This window comes from Manacus vitellinus, unplaced genomic scaffold, assembly GCF_001715985.3.
Source record: "Manacus vitellinus isolate BGI_N305 unplaced genomic scaffold, ASM171598v3 ctg7180002437057_pilon, whole genome shotgun sequence".
Lineage (NCBI taxonomy): Eukaryota > Metazoa > Chordata > Aves > Passeriformes > Pipridae > Manacus > Manacus vitellinus.
The window spans coordinates 39,662-64,849 of record NW_021938725.1 but is presented as its reverse complement, the minus strand read 5'-3'; the positions used below and the strand labels follow the sequence as shown (position 1 = coordinate 64,849).

Here is a 25,188-nt window from a genome sequence, read left to right as displayed (position 1 = left end):
TCTAAAGCAAGTGGAAGACATTCCGGGGGCTACACACTGAACATCTTCAGGCAATCCACAAACGATTCCTGTGCTAAACAGCCCCCTGTAGACCTCTTCAACCTGAAGTCTCTGCTGTCCTTTTATGTCCAAACCAGTGATTTATTGGCACACTACTACTACTACAGAGCACCAGGCACTGCAAAGCAGTAACTCTGGAGGAAGGAATTCCCATGGAACAGGTGCATTTCCTCTTTGGACACCTGGCCTCAAATTCTACAGCATGTTTTATGCTACGTACGGCAAGCACTGAACTGATATTTGCCAAAAAAATACTGAATAATCTTTTCCTAAAGACAGATTATCTTTTGTCACTGATCTTCTTGCTTATTCCAAAAAAGACTGCACCACCTAAGCTACCAAGACAAGCCATGAATCATAGAATCATAGCAAAAATCAGGAACCAACAGCAAAGAACGGGTATGGTGGGGTTTAGTGCTGAATGCCATCGGTGTACATGGGAGGGGAAGTGATGGCTGAAGCTTATACTTATCTCTTGGCTGCTTTGCTGTTTGTGCTTGAGATGAACTCCAGTGAAGGGCAACTTCAGCTTAAGCCAAGGGTTTCTTTGCGCTTGGTTTTTTCCAGGCAAGTGCATAACATTGTACGCAACATTTTGGTAAGCAGGAAGTTTTCACATTCAAGTCTCAACTGGAAGGCTAGCAGAAAAAAAACCCCAAAAACCTACTTATCACAGGAACTTGATAAAAATGGCTCGAGAGCTGTCAAGAGCTAGAAATATTCACCTTTTTCCTTAAAAACCCTCCTAACATAATGACACATTACCTCGTTGAAGGTCTCTAGCGATTTTTGCATCCCGTTCCTGTCGTGCCTAGAATTATACAGAAAATACACAGTTAAGACGTAGTATTTACAGAGTTAAGAGGTAAGATTTCAGTGGATTAAGCCATTGTTTTACACACACCCCTTCGAGGAAAAAAACTTTAGAACTTGATATGGTAGTAGAGTTTGAAGCAAATCCTGAGAAGACAAACTGTGTATAGTGAGAGTGAACTATCCTCAGCTCCTCTGTTGACAACAAACTAAAAGTCTCCAGAGGTTGCAGTCAAGGTCAGAGAGAACTTCAGGGGACTAAGTCCTACCAACAAAAATGCAATAGGAAGGAGAAATGTTGGGATCAAAGCAAGCCCCCAAACTAAGAAACAAAACCCCTCCAGACATCAGTCATTGAAGGGTGGGGAAATGTCATACGTAGTTGTACATCAACTTCCTTGAGAGTACGCTCAAGGCTGTGAGACACATGTGGCCTCAAAATGTATGGGTGCTGTTGCAGTCAGGACGCTGAGTGAGAACAGTATCACCATTCTCAGATCACGTGCATTCTTTTCTTGGAATCAACTCAACTGTTTTCCACAAGTAGATCTGGGAAGCAGTTGTTGCAAAGCGTTGAAGCAGCCTATATAGCGATTTGAACTACACATCTGCATAAATTAGCAACTGGATAAAACAATGAGCCATGAAATAACCTGTAGAAATATTTAATTTCTGTAACATCCTTGAGGGAAGCTAGGAAAGCAGTGAAGGTTTCTGTCTTGATACTGACAAAACTTTGAGATGCCCAGAGTTTTCTTCTGGAAAATCACAATGGAAGACTGTTGCTGCACAATTCAATTTTAGGAAGCACTGGGTACTCCCACTGTCCTTCCCTTCACTATCTGTTTTCCCTGTTCTTTTTCAAAAAAGACACAGCTGTCAACTCTTTTCTTTTCAACTAGGGCAGCTTTTTTCCTCAAACAGGAATGGTTTCCTCCTCTGCCTTTTCCTTCTTTTAACATCTTGCTGCCATCTCTCTGTCCTTTCTTTCCCTCACTTGTTCCGTGCTCCCTGCCCCTCCTGGTCTTCTCCTTTACTCCCTTTTGCATTGGGTCCCTGGAGTTTGCTTCCTTTCTAGTGCTTCCTGCAGAATAGTCCCTGCAGATGGTACAGCACTAATTACCTCACGAGTTCTTTCCGTAATGCCTGTCCATGCCTCTGCCCTCAAAAATGTGTTCACAGCGGTACAGAAAAGTTCCCGTCTGTAACTGCCGCTGCTATGCATTACCTACACTGCTTGGCCCCTTTTCATCTCCTTGGTGTTTTTGTCTTCAACCAGGTGCTGTATGTAGACACCTTGTTGAAACGGGTTCTTTCCAATGAAGATGAGGGGACCAGTGAACTGAGATGGACTTCAAAGTGAACAAATGCTTCTCACATTCATCCAACAACTAAACACACTAACTCAACAGAGAAGCTTGGCCATGCCTCAGTCCCATGCTACGTGGCTGTCCCACTGATGACAACTACTGGTGTGTGGTTTCCACGTCTCCTGGTATAATGCTCTGCACTCTGGAAGGGATGTGCTATCACACTGACTGCTGATTACAGGGCATACTTGGACCAGTGCTATTGCAGAGGTTGCAGCATTGCTGCACAATTAGAAGGCCGTGAAGACTTCCCAAGGAGTAGGGAGTTCTGCTGTTTCATGTAGTAAGATGTAGCAGGAACTACAGGAACAAATGCCTCCTGTCCATAGTAACATATTAAAGCAAGGTCCAGTGAAGAAACTGCTAGAACAAAGATCAATGATGAAGAAAATGGGGTCTCACAGATGTCTGGTGGCATTTGGCACTCATGGTGACATCAGCCACTTGAAATAGGTCACACATACCATACATGTAAATTTAGTGTAGAACTTAGGTGCGTGGTTCGTGCCCCACAGTGCTCTTTACCACAGTTTGTCTTGTAAAAGAAGGTAGTTACACAGTTCATTGCTTCGATTTCAATATTTTTTGGCCTTTGACCACTCTGGAAAATTTGTACAAACCTGATGTCCTAAAATCTTCAGCTTTACCACAGATGTCTGGGTGGTGTTCTGAAACCCAGACTTCTGTTCAGTCCCAAACTGTTGCCAAGACATCCCAGGCCAGCTGAATCCAGAAGTGGACTTGCAGCCAGATGTATGCTGACAGCGCTGCTTGTGACTGCAGATTTGCTTCTATGGCGCTCCAAAAAGAGGTTGATTTCGGCCTCTGCAAGTCTCTCATCAGCTCTGAAACATTCAGAAGCACACAGAGAGTCATCTTTGGCAGTAAGGCTTTTGCAAAGTTACCCTCCACGTCCTTGACTACTACTCGACTTCTGAAAGCCAGGGGTATTAAGAGTGTCCAAAACAAGCACATCCTTTGATCTGAGCTTGTTCAGAGGGCCTGTTTCTAAGAAATCACACTAAGTGCAAGGAGCAGCAAGTGTCACCTCCATAAGAACTCTGGCCTACCCTGGCCTTCTCAAGGAAAGCTCAAACCTCAGACCCGCTGCCAAAACAGAAGCCAAGAAAGAGCGTTCTTATTTTTGATGCACAGAATCCAACTCTGTTCTCCGAGAGGCCTCTCCTTATTCAAACAGTAAAGGGCACAAGATTCATCTTTTCTGTCCCATACAGGATGAGGAGATTAGCGATTGGCAAAAAGACTGCCTTCTAGAACAACATCAACTTGAAAAAGACACCAATAATGCCATAATGGCGCTACTGTGGTGTTACTGCTGGAACTCTTAAAGAGAAAGGAAGACAGGTCTGATGAAGGGAAGGGTCTTAAAGGACTTTCCCCACAAATATGCCCTGTTCTGCTTTCACACATCATGCTGGCGAGACGTAAAAAAGGGATTTTAGAAGGAAAATGCACGAGGAAAAAGGAGTGTGTTATTATCAGTCCAGAAAAGCATGGACTTACCTTTCCAGTTTCTTGGCTAGGCTTTCTCTGGTTTTTGCTTCCACCAGATAGAGCTCTTTGTACATTTCCACTTCTGCCTGGGTGGATTCTTTTTGAAAAGGTCTTTCTGGTTGGTCGCTTTTTATCCTTCTCTGTGCACGTTCAAGATCTCTAATTCTGTCTTCTAACTGTTTTTTCAGTGAGTCTAAATGACTGCTTCTGATTTGTTCTAATCTGTCCTGGGAGGCTGCCTGTGCCTGAAGGAGACAGTGCACCTTCAATCACCACAAGAAAAAGAGAACTCTCTCCAGCAGAAAATTGCATGTACCCAATTTCAAGGCTTTACTAAGAGAGGCAGCTGTGCCTCCTCACTACCAGCAGCAATGAAAGCAGAACCCTGGAGCTACTATTATACAAAGCTACTAATGAAAGGACACCCTCTCTGTAGGACAGGGTATATGGAAAAGGATTCCTCAAAGACAACAGGAGGATCTCCCACCTCCACAACTTCAGTGACTCCTTTTTTGAGCACCTTCCTCCCCTACAAGGACACAGCAGCACCTGTAGGTCTGGCCATGACAGCTGGCAGTTGCAAAACCCATTGAAGGTGAGCAGCGAGAACCAGGCCAGCGGACAGAGATACCCCCAAGCACTGCAAAGTGGGAATCTGCCTGGGGCAGGCTTTTGATTCAGGGACCTGCTGGCACATCACACACCCGTGACAGCCCTCCTGCCCTACCATATTGCCTTCTCCCACTGCCTTCAGGAAAGGCAGAAGCTAACACACAGAATACAGGAGCAAAAGAAAAAGACCAAAACCGATGGCCACAACAGAAGTTTACGTAGCGCCTGTGGACACTGGTGAGAAATTCACTTACTTGCAAAAACTCATTGACTTCTCGGAGTTTTTGTCTTATTTCGTGGTCCGCTCGTTCTTCCACCTCTCTTTTACATTGTTCTAGTTGGGTGCGATCCACCATGTTAGTCTCCAAATGGTGCTGGACTTTTGCCAGCTCTTCTTGCAGCTGGCATTTGTCCATCTCCAGGTTTTCGCACTTCCCTCGCAGGGTAGACAGCTCTCCTTGCAAATCCTGATTTTTGGCTTCCAGCTGCGTGCACTTTTTACTTTCCCTGTCCAGCTGCTGGGAAAGTTCAGCAACCTGCAGACAGAAAGAAGAAAACAGGAACTCAGCGTGATGTAAAGGCAGTGAATTCTGTGGAAACCCCAAAAGGGGGTGGCCAGGGAGACTATCTTCATCATCTGCTGGCTCGGGACTAGAAACAAAGTGCAACCAGGCTCTTCTTTTCCAACCAGAAGAGCTTTCACCTCATTTGTCTCAGCATTCCTCAGGTTCCCATCCTTTTGGAGTTCCTCATGCAAAAATGCTACAAGTTTCCGGACTCCAAAGGAATCACTGCAAAGGCAGTAAGTGATTCTACAGTGATGCCTTCCAAACCCAAGTGTAGCTGTGAAAGATGGCCACTTTAGCAACGAATCTGAGTAAGGAGCGGAGAAGGAAATCAAAGGTTCCATGCCACTACTGCACAGGCAGAGCAGCCTCAAAACCACTGCTGGGAACCGTCCTTCTGAGTCCCTGTGACAAGAGGGGCTGAAAGAGCTACCCGTGAGCAATAAGTTACAGATTTTCCCCTGGGAGGCACCTGTCCTCATTGTGCCCTGGGCAGCAACAACACTGTTGAGAAAAGCAAAATGTCAAGTGCCTCCTGCTCAGCTCACGCCTGAGACAGGGCTCAGGGGCTGATTGTGCCCTGCGAGTGACAGCGGTGTTCCTCCCCTCTCTTCCAGGGCAGGAATTCATCTGTCAGACCCAGATGACGCTGTCACAGCCTCCCTCAAGCTACAGCCAGGCCTGAGCTGGGCCCCACTGCTCTCAGCCCATGGACGTGATGTCCTGCAAGGATGGCAGACCTGCCCATCCCTAAGGCCCAGCCAGGGGATCTGCACTCTTGGCTGACCCCGCTTACTGTCAGCAGACCTGTTCTGCTCTTCTTGCTGAGGGCCTGTGGGAGGGCTCCCTGGCCGCTGAGGTCATGCACCCTGCCAGGCTGGCTGCCACTCTTGGCTTGCCCTTCCTCTGCAAGACAGCCTGGCCTCCATGAGCCCTTACACCTACTGCTTTGCCCTTACAGTTGCATCTTTACCCATAATGATAACTACCTCCGTATTATAGTCATCTACTACTGTAACAGCAGAAGGAGCATTAAGAAAAGCCCATCACATCCAAAATGCAGCCAAGGAAAAAAAAATCATCAACATGACAAGAAATATATGGAAAGCATCTCCCAGGTTTCAAAAGAAGTAACATCACAATCAAAAAACCCCACCCAAAGCTCAGCTCACCTCTGTTCGTAATCTGTCCACTTCCTTGACCTTTTCAGAATATCTGTTCTTCATTTCTTCCAGCTGGGACTGGGTTTCTTCATTAGCCCTGAGTTTCCTCCTATCTACCCTCAGAAGCTTTTCCAACCTGCACAGCAAATTAGTTAAGAAAACCATGAAACACAGGAAGAACCAGCCTTTTCCCCACCGTCTCACATAAGCAGCACAGACATCAGAGAAGCACAGAATGGCTTGGCTTGGCAGGGACCTTAAAGATCATCTCGTTCCAAGCCTCCTGCTGTGGGCTGGGACACCTTCCACGAGACCAGGTTGTTCAGAGCTCCATCCAACCTGGCCTTGAACACTTCCAGGGATGGGGCATCCACAGCTTCTCTGGGCAACCTGTTGCAGTTCCTCATCACCCTCACAGCAACCAATTTCTTCCTAGTATCAAACCTAAACCTACTGTCTTTCCGTTTGAAGACATTCCCCCCCCTCTTGTCCTCTCACTACATGCTCTTTTAAATGCACTCTTTTCATCCTTGTGGTAGGTTCCCTTCATGTACTGAAAGGCCACAATTAGGTCACCCCAAAGCCTTCTCTTTTCCAGGCTGAAGTATTGCAATTGCCCCAGCCTTTCCTCATAGCAGAGGTGCTCCATCTTTCTAACCCCCTTGGTGGCCTCCTCTGGACTCACTCCAACAGGTGGAGGTCCTTGCTTTGCTGAGGACCCCAGAGCTGGATGCAGCACTCCTGGTGGGGTCTCACTGATGTCCCTCAGGACATCAGTCCTGTGCTGGTGCTTCAGATCACCTCCCTGTCATCCATGTGCCTTGACATAGCTTCTAGAAGGTCTTTTCCATGACCTTCCCAGGCACAGAGGGGAGGCAGACAGGTTGGCAGTTACCAGGGCCCTCCTTCCTACCCATTTCAAAGATGGGTACAGTGGGTTTCCCTTTTTCCCGTCACCTGGGACTTCACCCGACTGCCACGACTTTTCAAATATCAAGGAGAGTGTCTTGGCAACTACATCAGACCCTGTTGGCCAATGTAGGGCAATAATGCTGCTGAGATGTAGACAATGCATTTAGAAGGAAAATGCATGAAGAAAACGGAGTCTCTTATTACCACTCCAAAAAAGCATGGACTTACCTTTCCAGTTTCTTCTCTAGGCATCTTCTAGTTTTCAGTTCCTCCAGATACAGGTCTTTGTACATTTCCATTTCTCCTCGCATTGCTTCTTTATGAGAGGCCCTCTCTTGTTGGGTTTTCTTTACCCTGTCCAGTTCACTTTCGAGATCTCTAATTCTTTCTTCTAACTGGATTCTCACTGAATCGCAATGACTGTCTCCGTTTTGTCCTAATCGAGCCTGGGAGGCTGCCTGTGCCTGAAGGAGACAGTGCACCTTCAACCACCACAAGAAAAAGAGAACTCTCTCCAGCAGAAAATTGCACATATCCAGTTTCAAGGGCCCTGCCTTACTCAGAGAGGCAGCTGTGCCTCCTCACTACCAGCAGCAACCAAGGCAGAAGCTAGGAGCTACCACGGCAAATAATTCTTTTCATTGGGAAAGAAGCCCAAATCAGCACTCTTGTTCAAAGCTCCTAATGAAGAGACAGTGTATCTGTAGGACAGGGTATATCGAAAAGGATTCCTCAAAGACAATAAGAGCATCCCCCACCTCCACCCCCTCACCCCCACCCCTGGAATTTCAGTGACTCCTTTTCTGAGCACCTTCCCCCCCTACAAGGACAAAGCAGCACCTGTAGGTCTGGCCATGACAGCTGGCAGTTGCAAAACCCATTGAAGGATGAGCAGTGAGAACCAGGCCAGCGGACAGAGATACCCCCAAGCACTGCAAAGTGGGAATCTGCCTGGGGCAGGCTTTTGATTCAGGGACCTGCCGGCACATCACACACCCGTGACAGCCCTTCTGCCCAACCATATTGCCTTCTCCCACTGCCTTCAGGAAAGGCAGAAGCTAACACACAGAATACAGGAGCAAAAGAAAAAGACCAAAACTGATGGCCACAACAGAAGTTTACGTAGTGCCTGTGGACACTGGTGAGAAATTCACTTACTTGCAGAACGAGACTGACGTCTTGTGGCTTTTGACTTATTTCGTGGTCAGCTCGTTCTTCCACCTCTCTTTTACATTGTGCTGTTTGGCTGCCATCCAGCACGAAAGTCTCCAAACGATGATGGACTTTTGTCACTTCTTCTTGCAGCTGGCATTTGCTCTTCTCCAGTTTTTCATACTTCCCATGCAGAGTGGACAGCTCTTCTTGCAAAGTCTGGTTTTGGGCCTCTAGCTGCATGTCCAGCTGCTGGGAAAGTTCACCAACCTGTACACAGAAAAAAAAAAGGAAAGGAAACTCAGCGTGATCTAAAGGCAGTGAATTCTGGGAAAACCTCTAAAGAGGGTGGCCATCATAACTGCATTTATCATCTGCCAGAAACGAGCATAGAAAACACTTGAAAGATTCCCTGACAGAAAGAAGAAACTTCACAACTACTTAAAAATTTGTGAGACACTTCTGGGAGCAATACTTCTGGGTCCCTTGGAGCTCATGATGAAACTCATAATTAATAAGCTAAGAATTGCTCTAGTGTCCAGCACAGCAAATACCCTCAGGGCTTTTGTAGCAGCTGGGGAAAGGACTAGGCTGCTTTCTGAGCAGCCTCTACTGAGGAGAAGGCAGAAACTGAGCTCCCCTAGGCTCTCCAGGAAAACTTCACCTTACAGTTTCCCCCCAGAAATAGGCAACTAGGCTCAAGAGTCACAAAAAGGGAAATTTATGACCAGCTTACTGAGGCAGAGGCTTGCAGGTCTCTCTGAAGGGCTTCAATCCTATTGCTTTGTTGCTGGACAGTGGCTTCCAATCTGGTCTTTTCAATTTCAAGGCTTAAAAACAAATACGGGTCTTATTACCAGAAAATCCAGTTCCAGACAAACTGTGCTAAGTAACAGAATCCACAGCAGAAGTGTCCTTCAAAATCCAACTGACTGTCCCGTTGTTTCCACCCAATCCCCCAAAGCGACAGACACCTCGCTTCACTGGGTTACTCTCTTACTGTTGCACGTGTTCTTCCAGTTGTTTTAGAGTGGTATTAGTCTCGGAAGATGGCAACAGGAGGTCCTGCAGTTTCGGGGAAGAAGTTATTGCTTCTCTTTCTTTATCATCCAAGGCAGTCTTCAAGTCACGAACGCAATGCTCAGACTGAAGATGCTTTTCTTCCTCCTCCTGCAGCTGTAAAATCATGGTAAGAATCCACAGTTGTCAGGGGAGCTTCTACATAGAGGAGCCAGCTGCTGCTGAAGAACTCAGGTGCTGCATGTATGTGTGCATACCCTCTGCCCAAAGAACTGGAATCAATTCAAGTACCTTCAAAGCTTCACTTCTACTACCCAATGAACACAAGCTCTATTCCTTTGTCCTCTTTTACAGCAGCCTCTCCCACCCCTCCACTGCTTTCCTACAGCACGGTTCTAAGCACTGACACTGCCCCTCGGACCATTTTTGTGACCTGTGACGCTTCTTGTATTCCCTTGCTTGCTGCTCCAGGAAAAGATGAGTGAACTAATTCATCTTCCTAAAGGAAGGCATCTCGCAAGTGTCAGAGGTGAAGTGCTCTGGCACATGTGCTCTGGAGCCCAGGATTGCACAGGGGGAGCATGGGGAGTTTTCTCAAGTGGGAATGACCCCGACTGCAGCACAGAGAGAGGTGCCCAGCAGCCCCTAAGCAGGAAGCAGTGGATGCCTGAGGAGAGGCGGCTCTGCTTCAGTGTGGTGGGGCCAGGAAGGATGGCATCACTGACAAGCTAATGACCACCATTTCAGCAAAGGCAGCCAGGTGAACTGCTCCACAGACCTGCCCTGGAGTCGAGAATCATGCCAGGGGTGTGTGGGGAGTCTTCTTAGACCAGGAAAATCTTGAATGTAGCAGAGAGAGAGGAACCCCAGCCCCCCTGGCTGGTCACAGGTGAAACCCTAAGGAGAGGCAGCTCTGCCTCAGCATGGCAGGTGGTGAGGCAGGGGGCCGGAGGGACAGAGGCAGATCAAAGCCTGATGTAACTGCCACTTCCTTAGGTCTCTGTCCTACTGGCTCCCAGAATACTGTTTTGTCCGTTTTCATGATGTATAGGAAGCAACAGGCACCGCCAGGTTTATTTATCCCTGTAGGGACAGGCTTTCCATACCTCTGTGTCAGCCCTGTCCAACTCCTCCTGCAAGCACAGATTATCTTCCTCCAGGTGAGCCTCATGGGTTCCAGTAACCACAAAAGCAGTCCTAAAGCATCCAAGATTTAATGTGAAACATGTCTGATCCCGCATCATTTTTCCCCTGCTTGTTCCCGAAAGAGCTCTTCCCCCCTTTCCTACAAGCTCCGTGAAAGCGAAGCCAAGTACATGGAAGCATTGGAGAATTTATCTTAGAAGGGGCCTCCCTAAAGCAGCCTCAACTACAAGGTCAGGCCATGCTGTTCAGGGCTCCTTGCACTGCTCTTCAAAGTCCCCACAGATGCAGCTGCACAAACTCCTGGGGCAAGCCGTTCGACTGCCTGACCATCTACATGGCAGGAAGTTTTCTCCTTATGTGTGGTTGGAGCCCCTCGTGTTCCCTCAGACACTGTTGCTTCTCTTTCTCCCAATGCTTCCCTTCAGAGCACTTAACGCACCAACTATGCCTTGGCTTAAACCTCCCTTGCCTGCAGAGCAGCCATGCTGCTGAGCTACTGGCAAGTTTCCCGATGACTCTGGGTCTGTGTGGGGAGAGGGCACCACAGACAACGCTTTCTTGCAGACCTCAGCGGGCAAGGTACAAGAGCCCCTAAGGTACGAGAGCAGCCAAGTGCAGACCTGCATTTACCAGTCACACAGGGAACTGCTTCCACGTGACTCCTCCTTCTTTTTCCAAGCTCATTGCCACTCCCCTCATCTCGGTCTTGCTTGCAGGCTACCGAGAAGACCCGTGTGCTGTTTTGACAAACCCCTCACCTTTCAAATTGGGCTTGAGCATGCCTGTCCGCTGCTTTTTTCAGAAGGCACTCCAGAATCTCCTCATGCTGTAGGAGGGCTGCAAGTTTTAAGGGAGTAAATCCCATCTAAAAGGACAAATAATCGCCATTAGAAAGACACAGACAAACTCTGCAGCTGTTTGAAAGAGCAGCTTTACCCACGTGCCAAGGTTACCTGGTTCTGAGCATCACTACTGGCATTATGCTCGAGTAACAGCCCTGCTACAGCTGTATTTTTGGACAGGACAGCCAGGTGAAGGGCAGTGTTGCCGCCAGCGTCTGCCAGATTCGGGTCGGCACCGTGTTCCAGCAGAATAGCAACACATTCTTCCTGCTCCTGCTGTACTGCCTGGGAACAACACACAAAAAGGGAAAGACTTCCAACTTTTACATCCCCCTCTGTCACAACTTCCTCAGCTCCTGAACGCTAGGATAGAAGACCATCTTCAAAGATTAGCTAACAGAGGCCTATGCCACGCCAATTGCAATATGCATGTTTCTATGGCTCAGCGATGCATGGAATCCTGCCAGACACCTCCCCTTTAACACACCATCACTAATCCCCACCTACAAGATCATAAGGCATTCCACACACCTTCATCAGTGCCGTTCTCTTCAAGTTGTCAGCGAGATTCGGCTGGCTGTTCTTTCTTAGCAGATATCTAAGGACATCTGCATGGCCATTTGCCGAAGCGAGATGCAGAGGTGTCCTAAAAATTAAACATACACTCTTAACCTAGATAGACAAAGGATGAGCCAAAGCCGTGTCTCTACCCAGCACCCTGGGGACCCTGCCCGGACTCTGCTCCTCCCCCTTGCTGCTCTCTGCTGCTGCTGCTGCTGCTGCTGCAATCCTGCGCTGATTAGCCAGAGGGCAGAAGAGAAGAGGTGAGGGCGGAGCAGCTGCAGAACAGCCCTGCAGAGAGACTACGGCAAAGCAGCAGGTCGGCAACACGCGTTTCCAACAGCGCTGGAGCCCAGCCGGCAGCAACAAGCAGTGAAAAGGTCAAGAGTTCACTCTCCCAGCTGACAGGGCAAATCTCACTTTTCAAGCCTTGTCCTTAACAGAGGGCTGCCGAGGACTACTGCAGCTTGGCTCAGGAGCAGCCAAGGTGTGCCATCAGCATCCCATAGAACTCACCGCATCTCCTGGTCTCGCCTGTCGATGCCGACGACCTTCACATACCAGCGCCAGCGCCTCAGCCAGGCCAGGTCGCCGCGGGCGGCCGCGCGGTGCAGCCTGCCCAGCCCGTTCTCCCTGAGCTCGGAGGCACTGGTGGAGCTGGTGGCAGCCCGGGGCTGCCCACTGGTGGTGCTGGATGGTGACTGCCGTCGCTTCTTGCTGAGAAGCCACGGCATGGCCCTGCTTGGAGCTACCAGCAGCAGGAAGTGCAAGAAGCCCCCTTGCAGAGGGGCTGCCGGGCGCCAAGTAGGGATGAGGAATGGGACGAGGGTGAGGTTAAGGGTGAGGGTGACAAAGGGACGAGGATGAGAAGAAGGATGGGCACGGGGTATAAAGCACAAGGCAGACGAGGTTGCCCTGTGCAGCGTTCGTGGCCTGCAGCTACCAAGACGGCGATACAGGCGCGAAATGCTCCCACAGCGGGATGTGCTACTGCTCCTCGAGAGGCTACAGCAGCTCTGAGCGCCGGCTCCGGGCACCAACGAAGCTGTGCTCGACTGGTGCCTGTGGTGTCACAATGGCAGGTGGAACGCTCAGCACGTCACCGTGGGGTGTGGCAGAGGCCACGGTGCAGGGTGAGGCCGAGCGGGACATGGCAGGGTGGGGCAGGAGTGAGGGCGGCCCTGCTGGGCCTTGTGGGAAGGAGGCGGCCTGGGCCTTGTGAGGGCGGCTGGCGGGAGTGGGCACTGCCCCGCCTCAGGGCACCCCGGGGCAGGGCCCGGGCTGCTCCCACTGGGCCGGAGGCTGTGGTAGGCGCTGGAGCAGCTCCTGCATCGCCTGCTCTGGGTTTTTGCTTCAGCCTGTGGCCGGGCTGCCTCTGGACACACTTCCATGAAATGAGGCTCAGGATGAAGTGGGATCCCAGCCCGGGCAGGCGGGGGCCACCACAGCTCTCAAGAAATGCCCACTGAGTGCCCCAAGCCTGCCATGCCAGAATTCCAGGATGTAGGGACATGTCTGAGAATAGGGAGGGAAGCATTCTGGGAACTGAAGTCCCTGGACAGCATATTGGGGCACATGAGCAGTGTGTGTTGTGCTGTCATTGGTCAGGTGGTCACATGTCCATCAGAGGGTTTATAGGGAGACATTTTTCTTTTAAATAAACAGATTTTATTGCTTGCCAACTAGCTGCCGGGTCGTGTCTTTTATATTATATTAATATACCACACCGGGACAATTCCCCAACTCCTTTGTCTTGTCCCTCTTGAAGAGCAGACACCTCACCCCTGCACCCCCTCGTAACTGCTGTCACCTGCTGCTTTGCCAGATGCCAACAGTGAATTTCTGCTCTGCTGCTCCAGCAGCCAATGGGCAGCACACAGCAGGCAGGAAGAAGCTTTCAAACACATCTTGTCCCAGTTTGTCCCAATGACAACACAAAGTGAAGGCCCAGAGGTTCTGCACCAGCTTTCTCAGGGGAGAGACGCTACAATGCACCGCACGCAGGCTGAAGAAATTTCCTTTTTTCTTTGCAGGCTACAAACCCCTCCACTTCCCACAGGATCAGGGATTTGCCTGTGTTTTATGGCTACCGGAAGCTCACCCACTATTATCTTCTGCCCAGAACACAAAGAGGATGGCTCTAAAGCACTGGAAGAGTCTGGCAACTGATTAGTAGCAATAGCTCACCTGTAGGCCATGATCTTAACATGACTGTGCTTCAAGCCTTCACAGAGGAAGGGGACATGTTTGTCTGGCCTCTGGGACAGGCTGAGGATGCAGCTGCAAGCAGAGCTGAAGGGAGCAGAGGAGAGCTCTGGCTTGGCCTTCAGGCCTGGCTTCTCTTTCAGCCTTGAAGATATCTGCCAGACTGATTTGCACTCAGATCAAGGGCAGAGAGTACAGCCTTGTGATCGGAGAATGGGAGAAGCAAAGCTGGCAGGGGGGACAGAAGAAAAGGAGGACACCTGCTCGAGTCTTGTTGGCGACTGCTATTGCTTCTTGCTGAGGAGCCCCACTATGCTCTGCATGCTTTTGCACATGCCGCACTGTGGGTATGGCCCTGCTTTACTGGTGACTACTGCTCACCCTCTGCACATAATCACGGAAAGACTAAGGTGCTCTAGTCCAAGTCCTCTTTTGGAATAGGGTTTCCTAGAGTCAGTTGTCCTGATCCCTGAAGGTTGGGAAAAGCTAGGAAAGACATAGGCAAAGAAGACATTCAGTATTTCTGCTTTTTTCCTGTCCCGTGTAACAAGCTTCCCCTTCTTGGTGAGTGATGGGCCCACATTTTCCCTGGTTTTCCTTTTGTCACCTACATGCTTAAAGAAGTCCTTCTGGTTGTCTCTGACACCACTGGCCTGATTCAGTTCCATTTGGGCTTTAGCTTTACCAGCTTCATCCCTGCATGCCCAGACAACATTTCTGTTATCATTCTTTGCATCCACTCTCTCTAAGCTTCCTTTTTGTGTTTGAACAAGAAGCTCCTTATGAAGCCATCCATGCAGGCCTCCTGGAATTTTTGCCTGACTTCCTGCTTTCTAGGATGAAACTCTCTTGAGCTTGATGGAAGTGATCCTTGAATATTAACCAGCTCTTTTGTGTCATTTTGCTTTGCAAGATGTTGCAAAGGCTGTTAAACCCAACAAGTATGGAAAGGGGGTTTCGATGTGAAGAAAATTAGTAGGTTGAAAACCAGGATGAATGGGCTCTGTCTGTAGCACTGCGCCAGCTAAATGAAACTTACCAGTAACATAATTCCTTGTGGCACAGCTGCTGGGATGTGTAGCACAAGTCCTCAATGCTATGTTAACTTATGACCCTTGCAGTCATTCAGCCCCCAAGGACAGCTCCGTTTGTGTTCACAGAGATCCAATGACAGTAAGAATCACTGCCCAGCCTAGTGTTCAAAGGAGATGACAGTGTAGAGATGGGGGAAATATACTGGGGGATTTGTTCCCCAGTGTCATGGGTTTACTTGTTCTAAAAAACCAAAGGGAATTTTCTTTCCCCTGCTGTATGTGGGGGAGGAATGTTGAATGGGGAGGACAGTTTTCTGCTTTGGGTGATTGCCTACACAAAGGAACTGGCTGGCAGAACTACATTCCAGCCTAATAGCTCTGTCTGGGGCTGGGTGTGTGTGTGTGTGTGTGAGGAGTGAGCATGGGTACCAACCAACTGCTGCACATCCTGATAGCCCTGGCCTGTCTGTGTGTGTAAGCACAGTTTATTGATAGGAAGCAACCGAGAGAATAAACTTTTTTAATATCCCTTTAGTGTCCCTTTAATTCCCCTTTTACTATTGAATATTTTTACATAAATAAGTTGTTCATAGTATTTTTCCCTTAATTTCCCCTTTTACTAACCAATATCATGTTAATAGTTATCCATAATATTGTGTTAAGATCCCTTTTTGGTATCCCTTTAAACTCTCTTTTTACTAGTTAATATCGTGTTATAAATGCTGTTCGTAGCATTTGTTTTTTAAGGTCACACAGTAAGGTAGTTATTTTGTATCTTTTTTTAGTTTTTGATTCTTTTTGCTAATTTTATTATTATTATTACTATTCTCACTGTAATAAAAGAATGTTTCTGGTACTTGTTTTTTTTCCAGACATGTATCCAAACGAACTGTTACAGATGTCCGGCTGCCTCTGTGGTTCAGTAGTTCCATCTTCTTTGTTTATCTTCTTCTCACTTCAGTGTTCACATTCCTTTACAACCTCACAGCTGCAACCACTCAAATTCAGGGCCCAAGCTGTCCACAACTCAGTCACCTCCCGCAAGGGGTGTGTGTGTGTGTGTGTGTTGGAAAAAGCTCTGAGGCTGTTTTGCTCTCGACCTGGTCATCCGGCTGCTCTCCAGCCTCGGCTTGCCTGTGCACTGCTCTGTCTCCAGCTCAAATCTGCTCAGATTTCATTGGAGAGTTTTGTACTCATTGACAAAAAAAGGGGAGTCCTGACCACAGCCAGCCGCAGACAGCATGAGTTTAGTGGGAAAGAAACCGCCCTTCTTTCCCCTTTTCCCCTTCCCCTCCTCGGTGGGTGGGAAACTATTCATTTTTTGGCTTCTCCTGCGATCCGGGGCCCCCACACGGCAACCAGCAGAGCCCAACAGCCCCCCCTGCTGACCAACACCGAGCAACCGCAGGCTCTGCTCCTCCAGTGATCCAACAGCGCCCTCTGCCAACCGGGATTAGAATCGCACTAGAGGACAGAGAAGTATCAAACTGTTTCCTTTTTTTGCGGGTGACTTTTTGGGTACAGGATTATTGTTTAGTTGTTTTAGTGTTCTTTTGCTGGTTTTGCCAATACATATATATCCTTTAATAAAGGGTTGTTATTTTCCTTTTTTCCATACTTTCTTGATTGGAGCCTCTTAATTTTGGATTTACAATTGCTGAGAGAGAGGAGTTTAGTCTCTCATAACTCGCCCTCCTTAGCAAAACACTTTCAGTCTCCTTAAACTGAGACACCCAGTATGTTTGGAAAACTTATAACACCATAAGTAATTAGTGGTAATTACTTATAACACCATGGTAATGAGAGTTTCGTGCCAGTGTTTTCCCAAGTGACTTGCACAGTGTGCCTGTCCCCAGGCCTAGCATCGATGAGGTCATTTTGTGTTCTTTAAGTGTCTCTTTAAATGACATGGTGTGTCCCATAGTCAACAAGGAGTCTTGCAGTGTAAATCCTTTCAAATGGCTAAGGATTTCCCCATATCCCCTTCTCTTTCACTATCCTCAGAGATTCACAGTCTCTTGCAGACAGATTTCTGAACTCTATGGAGCCCCAAACCTCCTGTGAGGCTACAACTACAATTTTTTTTTTTTTGCTAGCTAGCTTTAAAACAGAACTTGATGCAGAGGGTTGTGGAGAATTAAGCAGTGTTGGTACTTAATGCAGCTTTTCCAAAGGCAAAGTACATACTTGGACAGGGCTTCTGTGCTGCCCTGTTGTCTTCCTGCTTGTGCTACTCGAGAAAGGAATAAACTCCCCTGAGTGAAGAGAACATTAGCTGTGCTCTCAGAAATGTGTTGTTGCTTTCCATATGTGTTTTTTGCCATCTAGTGGCAGTAAATTCTTGGTGTACTGTTTGCCTCATAATTTAACTTTCTACGCATGGTACAAAATTGTTTGTTGTAGGACTCCTCCCTCAAGCAGCAAAGTGCAACTCTCCAGCCATGCTACTGACTGTGCTGTTGTGACAGAGGGTCAGGAGACTAGTTGGAATGGTCAGGTTGGGAGAAGTATTCGCTGTCAAGTAAAACATCAGGAGTGCTCAGAATCAGTGCTTTTCTGAAGCTTAATGAGTTTTGAGTTATTTAAGCATATATGATCATGTGATCATATGATCACATGATCATATGATCATATGGACACTCATTATGTGATCATATGGATGCCTTGTTGCTGATTTAGGGGTGTATCCTGAAAGGCAGCAAGTCTTAGGAAGAACAACAGAGGGAACCGGTGTTTTTTAGCCTAGAAAAAAGGAGACTTGAGGGGAGACCTTATTGCTCTCTCCAGTGACCTGAAAAGGAAATGGTAGCCAAGTGGGTGTCAGTCTCTTCTCCCAGAGAACAAGCCATAGGACAAGATGAAATGGCTTCAAGTTGCACCAGGGGAGGCTTAGATTCGATATTAAGGAGAAGAACTTTACAGAAGGTGTTGTTATGCCCAGGGAAGTGGTTGAGTCACTATCCCTGGAAGTATTAAAAAGATGTGCAGAAATGACACTTGAAGATATTGTTTAGTGGTGGACTTGGAAGCGATGAGTTAACAGTTGGACTTGATGATCTTAAGGGTCTTTTTCAACCTAAACAATTCTACTACGCTATGCTTGTGGAGCCTCTAAAATAAAAAGCCATATTTTGATGGGAATGTGTGTTTCATGAGTGCCTCCCATCACAATTAGTCACTGTGGTTATTCTGGTCCCCACAGTGCCTGGGATCTAATAGGCAGGCTACCCATCCTGTTTTCATTGGGATAGTTTGGGTAACAGGTCCCTTTGTCTTGGCCTTGCTTGACATGCAACCACACAGCCTAAATATTTAATCCTCAAAATCAGCATTAGCCTCCTTTCTCCAAGACCACTTCCTTAAGATCTGCAGATGGTACCTCTGATACACCCACAGGAAAACAATCTCCTTGGTCACCCGGTGATGACTAAACCTCTCACTTGCTGTGATCACCCCTTTTGTCATAGGTATTACAAAACCTAGCAAAAATTTTCACAAACACAAAAACTTCATTCTACTAGGGACTGCCATCTAGGTGAACAATTTTAGAAAACAATTAGCAAGGTTCCTCTTGAATTTGTTTACATTATTAGACATCATCACTTATTTAAACCAAGACTTGCTGATTGAAGTGTCTGAGCTAATGAATAAAATCTTTGTTATGTCCAGGCATTCGTCTAAAAACAATTTTGGCTATTAGCTATGGAAGGATGTCTTTGTTGTTTGCTTTCTTCGCCTCTTTTATTCTCCCTCATTTTTCTGTCTTGGCTGGAGGTGAGTGGGATGGGGTGGGCTGGTTCCCGGGTCTCTCCGCCGGCAGCGCTCTGCCCCCCCTAGTTGGAAGCTGCTCACTTGCAGTCCTGCTGCAGTGTGACGAATTCTATGTACGTTCCCTTTTTTAAGTTCAGCCACGCACCTCCACCGGGAGAGAAGGAGCCGCTTCTTCTGCCAATGCCGTGTCACCTCTGGACTGCAAGCTTCTAAATATTAGAAGCTGGGGCTCTGGGCCTCACACACAGCACCATTTGTAGGAGGTCAACAACTAATCGATCCCAAGTTTGGGGGTGAAAACCGGAATCTTTATTGAACACGCATCTCACAATTTAAGGGTGTTGGGGGCAGGACATGTTTATGAGGAGGATGGATTATGCTAAATTGGGGATGGATTATGCTAACTAGAGGATTACACAATTTTCTGCTACAGTCACACAATTGTTTAATATTTCTTGTAACAAGGATTACATAGGGGGGAGAGAACAAAGGGGTTTCTACGTAGTCTGATATCATCATCACAAAGTCTTTCCATATCTCGCTGCAGGAGCCAGGCCGATCAACATAGTTAAATATCAGTAGGTCTTGTGAAGAAGCATGCGATCCTCAGGTGGTGGGATTTCTTTCAGCCCATGTTGGTCCATGGCCTGCTACATAATCCTTTTGTGCTGATATCCGAGTTTCAAATTGCTACAGATGACCTAAAGTCTTTGGCTTTACCACAGATGTCTGGGTGGTGTTCTGAGACCCAGACTTCTGTTCAGTCCCAAACTGTTGCCAAGATATCCCAGGCCAGCTGGATCCAGAAGTGGACTTGCAGCCAGATGTATGCTGACAGCGCTGCTTCTGATTGCAGATTTGCTTCTATGGCGCTCCCAAAGGAGCTTGGTCTCAGCCTCTGCAAGTCTCTCATCAGCTCTGAAACATTCAGAAGCACACAGAGAGTCATCTTTGGCAGTAAGGCTTTTGCAAAGTTACCCTCCACGTCCTTGACTACTACTCGACTTCTAAAAGCGAAGGGCATTAAGAGTGTCCAAAACAAGCACATCCTTTGATCTGAGCTTGTTCAGAGGGCCTGTTTCTAAGAAATCACACTAAGTGCAAGGAGCAGCAAGTGTCACCTCCATAAGAACTCTGGCCTATCCTGGCCTTCTCAAGGAAAGCTCAAACCTCAGACCTGCTGCCAAAACAGAAGCCAAGAAAGAGCGTTCTTATTTTTGATGCACAGAATCCAACTCTGTTCTCTGAGAGGCCTCTCCTTATTCAAACAGTAAAGGGCACAAGATTCATCTTTTCTGTCCCACACGCGATGAGGAGATTAGAGACTAGCAAAAAGACTGCCTTCTAGAACAACATCAACTTGAAAAAGACACCAATAATGCCATAATGGCACTACTGTGGTGTTACTGCTGGAACTCTTAAAGAGAAAGGAAGACAGGTCTGATGAAGGGAAGGGTCTTAAGGGACTTTCCCCACAAATATGCCGTGTTCTGCTTTCACACATCATGCTGGCGAGATGTAAAAAAGGGATTTTAGAAGGAAAATGCACGAGGAAAAAGGAGTGTGTTATTACCAGTCCAGAAAAGCATGGACTTACCTTTCCAGTTTCTTGGCTAGGCTTTTTCTGGTTTTCGCTTCCACCAGATAGAGCTCTTTGTGCTTTTCCACTTCTGCCTGGGTGGATTCTTTTTGAAGAGGTCTGTCTTGTTGGGTGTTTTTTATCCTGTCCAATTGACTTTCGAGATCTCTACTTCTTTCTTCTGTTTTCTGCTGAATCACAATGATGGCTCCAAGGACTTGAGCTCTTTCATGCTCAAGAATCAAGATCAGTCAATCTGCTAGGCAGAAAAAATGGATGTGTTCTTATTGTGAGTGCATAAGAAACCAAGACACCAGCTATGCATCAGTAAACCAACAGGTAAGTGCAATGTGCTTGACATCCATTTAATAGAGTTTATGAGTTTACATTCCGACTGCAAGGAACATGTTTCACATCTTTAGTGGGGGATGGGAAACCACAGACTCACTGTGAACACTGAATGATTTCCAGAGCCTCTCTATAGCATTTCCTTCAAATCCGGTAACTTTTGATTAAAGAATCACGGTGCTCCTCCATTACTCTGGAAAGGGGATCCTGGTCTGTCGGGAGTGAGGACATGGCTGCATATGAAAGCTGGAGAAAACAAGAAGAAATGTGTGACCCTCCAGAGGATGAAACCCCTGTATGAAATTGTCAAGAAGTTCAGACCCAATGCGTTTCGAGTTTTACAGTTGTGTCTAAATATTTATTGTAGTTTTTCCCTTGTTTGTACCCTGAAATTGTTGTATGAAAATGCCCTTGATTGCTGTATCCTTAGGCCCCACTCCCTGATTGGCCAAAGTTTGCTGCATTGCAGTATTTCCTTTTATGGCCACCCTTTCCCTAAAATGGATAAACCCTGCCCCCTTTTTCCCTTATATAGTTACACTTTGCATGCTCTACCCTAGTCCCTCCCTTTCTTCTAGCAAATTCTACCCCTACCTTATATAAGCCCTAACCCACCTCCCTAAAGGAGCCATTTTTTACACCCTCATCCCAAGAGTGGCAAACCTGTTATTCCCACAGGGACCGCGTCCGTGGTCCACATGAAGATTTTTTGAAGATCCAGCAGATCCACTTGTAGGTTTAGCAGTGGCTGGGGGGAAAATTGACAAGATTCCTGGTGTTACTTTTATAGCAGACAGGGCATAATAAGGCAAGGACATGACAGGCAACACGAGAGACTGCAATCCAGACAGAGACTTTAAAATTTCCAAGGGAACATAACAACAGAAGGGCTAGGTGCAAAGGAAGAAACCCATTTTTTCCACAATTGCTTATCCGTCAACAGCATTTCTAAAGCAAGTAGAAGACATTCTGGGGGCTACACACTGAACATCTTCAGGCAATCCACAAACAATTCCTGTGCTAAACAGCCCCCTGTAGACCTCTTCAACCCGAAGTCTCTGCTGTCCTTTTATGTTCAAACCAGTGATTTATTGGCACACTACTACTACTACAGAGCACCAGGCACTGCAAAGCAGTAACTCCGGAGGAAGGAATTCCCATGGAACAGGTGCATTTCCTCTTTGGACACCTGGCCTCAAATTCTACAGCATGTTTTATGCTACGTACGGCAAGCACTGAACTGATATTTGCCAAAAAAATACTGAATAATCTTTTCCTAAAGACAGATTATCTTTTGTCACTGATCTTCTTGCTTATTCCAAAAAGACTGCACCACCTAAGCTACCAAGACAAGCCATGAATCACAGAATAGTAGCAAAAATCAGGAACCAACAGCAAAGAACGGGTATGGTGGGGTTTAGTGCTGAATGCCATCGGTGTACATGGGAGGGGAAGTGATGGCTGAAGCTTATACTTATCTCTTGGCTGCTTTGCTGTTTGTGCTTGAGATGAACTCCAGTGAAGGGCAACTTCAGCTTAAGCCAAGGGTTTCTTTGCGCTTGGTTTTTTCCAGGCAAGTGCATAACATTGTACGCAACATTTTGGTAAGCAGGAAGTTTTCACATTCAAGTCTCAACTGGAAGGCTAGCAGAAAAAAAAAACCAAAAACCTACTTATCACAGGAACTTGATAAAAATGGCTCGAGAGCTGTCAAGAGCTAGAAATAGTCACCTTTTTCCTTAAAAACCCTCCTAACATAATGACACATTACCTCGTTGAAGGTCTCTAGCGATTTTTGCATCCCGTTCCTGTCATACCTAGAATTATACAGAAAATACACAGTTAAGACGTAGTATTTACAGAGTTAAGAGGTAAGATTTCAGTGGATTAAGCCATCGTTTTAATCACACCCCTTCGAGGAAAAAAACTTTAGAACTTGATATGGTAGTAGAGTTTGAAGCAAATCCTGAGAAGACAAACTGTGTATAGTGAGAGTGAACTATCCTCAGCTCCTCTGTTGACAACAAACTAAAAGTCTCCAGAGGTCGCAGTCAAGGTCAGAGAGAACTTCAGGGGACTAAGTCCTACCAACAAAAATGCAATAGGAAGGAGAAATGTTGGGATCAAAGCAAGCCCCCAAACTAAGAAACAAAACCCCTCCAGACATCAGTCATTGAAGGGTGGGGAAATGTCATACGTAGTTGTACATCAACTTCCTTGAGAGTACGCTCAAGGCTGTGAGACACATGTGGCCTCAAAATGTATGGGTGCTGTTGCAGTCAGGACGCTGAGTGAGAACAGTATCACCATTCTCAGATCACGTGCATTCTTTTCTTGGAATCAACTCAACTGTTTTCCACAAGTAGATCTGGGAAGCAGTTGTTGCAAAGCGTTGAAGCAGCCTATATAGCGATTTGAACTACACATCTGCATAAATTAGCAACTGGATAAACAATGAGCCATGAAATAACCTGTAGAAATATTTATTTTCTGTAACATCCTTGAGGGAAGCCAGGAAAGCAGTGAAGGTTTCTGTCTTGATACTGACAAAACTTTGAGATGCCCAGAGTTTTCTTCTGGAAAATCACAATGGAAGACTGTTGCTGCACAATTCAATTTTAGGAAGCACTGGGTACTCCCACTGTCCTTCCCTTCACTATCTGTTTTCCCTGTTCTTTTTCAAAAAAGACACAGCTGTCAACTCTTTTCTTTTCAACTAGGGCAGCTTTTTTCCTCAAACAGGAATGGTTTCCTCCTCAGCCTTTTCCTTCTTTTAACATCTTGCTGCCATTTCTCTGTCCTTTCTTTCCCTCACTTGTTCCATGCTCCCTGCCCCTCCTGGTCTTCTCCTTTTCTCCCTTTTGCATTGGGTCCCTGGAGTTTGCTTCCTTTCTAGTGCTGGCCTGCAGAATAGTCCCTGCAGATGGTACAACACTAATTACCTCACGAGTTCTTTCCGTAATGCCTGTCCATGCCTCTGCCCTCAAAAACGTGTTCACAGCGGTACAGAAAAGTTCCCGTCTGTAACTGCCGCTGCTATGCATTACCTACACTGCTTGGCCCCTTTTCATCTCCTTGGTGTTTTTGTCTTCAACCAGGTGCTGTATGTAGACACCTTGTTGAAACGGGTTCTTTCCAATGAAGATGAGGGGACCAGTGAACTGAGATGGACTTCAAAGTGAACAAATGCTTCTCACATTCATCCAACAACTAAACACACTAACTCAACAGAGAAGCTTGGCCATGCCTCAGTCCCATGCTACGTGGCTGTCCCACTGATGACAACTACTGGTGTGTGGTTTCCACGTCTCCTGGTATAATGCTCTGCACTCTGGAAGGGATGTGCTATCACACTGACTGCTGATTACAGGGCATACTTGGACCAGTGCTATTGCAGAGGTTGCAGCATTGCTGCACAATTAGAAGGCCGTGAAGACTTCCCAAGGAGTAGGGAGTTCTGCTGTTTCGTGTAGTAAGATGTAGCAGGAACTACAGGAACAAATGCCTCCTGTCCATAGTAACATATTAAAGCAAGGTCCAGTGAAGAAACTGCTAGAACAAAGATCAATGATGAAGAAAGTGGGGTCTCACAGATGTCTGGTGGCATTTGGCACTCATGGTGACATCAGCCACTTGAAATAGGTCACACATACCATACATGTAAATTTAGTGTAGAACTTAGGTGCGTGGTTCGTGCCCCACAGTGCTCTTTACCACAGTTTGTCTTGTAAAAGAAGGTAGTTACACAGCTCATTGCTTCGATTTCAATATTTTTTGGCCTTTGACCACTCTGGAAAATTTGTACAAACCTGATGTCCTAAAATCTTCAGCTTTACCACAGATGTCTGGGTGGTGTTCTGAAACCCAGACTTCTGTTCAGTCCCAAACTGTTGCCAAGACATCCCAGGCCAGCTGAATCCAGAAGTGGACTTGCAGCCAGATGTATGCTGACAGCGCTGCTTGTGACTGCAGATTTGCTTCTATGGCGCTCCAAAAAGAGGTTGATTTCGGCCTCTGCAAGTCTCTCATCAGCTCTGAAACATTCAGAAGCACACAGAGAGTCATCTTTGGCAGTAAGGCTTTTGCAAAGTTACCCTCCACGTCCTTGACTACTACTCGACTTCTAAAAGCCAGAGGTATTAAGAGTGTCCAAAACAAGCACATCTTTTGATCTGAGCTTGTTCAGAGGGCCTGTTTCTAAGAAATCACACTAAGTGCAAGGAGCAGCAAGTGTCACCTCCATAAGAACTCTGGCCTACCCTGGCCTTCTCAAGGAAAGCTCAAACCTCAGACCTGCTGCCAAAACAGAAGCCAAGAAAGAGCGTTCTTATTTTTGATGCACAGAATCCAACTCTGTTCTCTGAGAGGCCTCTCCTTATTCAAACAGTAAAGGGCACAAGATTCATCTTTTCTGTCCCACACGCGATGAGGAGATTAGAGACTGGCAAACAGACTGCCTGCTAGAACAACATCAACTTGAAAAAGACACCAATAATGCCATAATGGCGCTACTGTGGTG

The 25,188-nt window shown here is 47.0% G+C and overlaps 1 protein-coding gene and 2 long non-coding RNA genes across 3 annotated transcripts; all 3 read right to left on the bottom strand.

Moving 5' to 3' along the window:
* Window positions 1–111: 111 nt before the first annotated feature.
* LOC108641047 lies at window positions 112–2,988 on the bottom strand. The gene is made up of 3 exons (XR_003915717.1): window positions 2,864–2,988; window positions 826–871; window positions 112–698 (listed from the first exon to the last, which is right to left on the bottom strand). It is a non-coding gene; the product is annotated as an uncharacterized LOC108641047 (long non-coding RNA).
* Window positions 2,989–4,481: 1,493 nt separating this feature from the next.
* LOC115307391 (ankyrin repeat domain-containing protein 26-like) lies at window positions 4,482–7,322 on the bottom strand. Its single transcript, XM_029959127.1, has 4 exons — window positions 7,240–7,322; window positions 6,109–6,235; window positions 4,625–4,906; window positions 4,482–4,502 (listed from the first exon to the last, which is right to left on the bottom strand). Exons 1-4 carry the CDS (start codon window positions 7,320–7,322, stop codon window positions 4,482–4,484), a joined length of 513 nt encoding a protein of 170 aa, XP_029814987.1.
* Window positions 7,323–11,093: 3,771 nt separating this feature from the next.
* LOC115307389 lies at window positions 11,094–11,813 on the bottom strand. Its single transcript, XR_003915718.1, has 3 exons — window positions 11,703–11,813; window positions 11,283–11,456; window positions 11,094–11,194 (listed from the first exon to the last, which is right to left on the bottom strand). It is a non-coding gene; the product is annotated as an uncharacterized LOC115307389 (long non-coding RNA).
* Window positions 11,814–25,188: the final 13,375 nt, after the last annotated feature.

Bases quoted from the DNA above. Each gene is read 5' to 3' on its own strand.
- LOC115307391 (XM_029959127.1), bottom strand. From the start codon at position 7,322: ATGCGAGGAGAAATGGAAATGTACAAAGACCTGTATCTGGAGGAACTG. The intron at 4,907-6,108 runs GTGAGCTGAGCT...TTCTGTCTGCAG, and splicing joins TGGACAGATTACGAACAGAG to GTTGCTGAACTTTCCCAGCA. The intron at 4,503-4,624 runs GTAAGTGAATTT...TCCTGAAGGCAG, and splicing joins AAGTCAATGAGTTTTTGCAA to TGGGAGAAGGCAATATGGTA.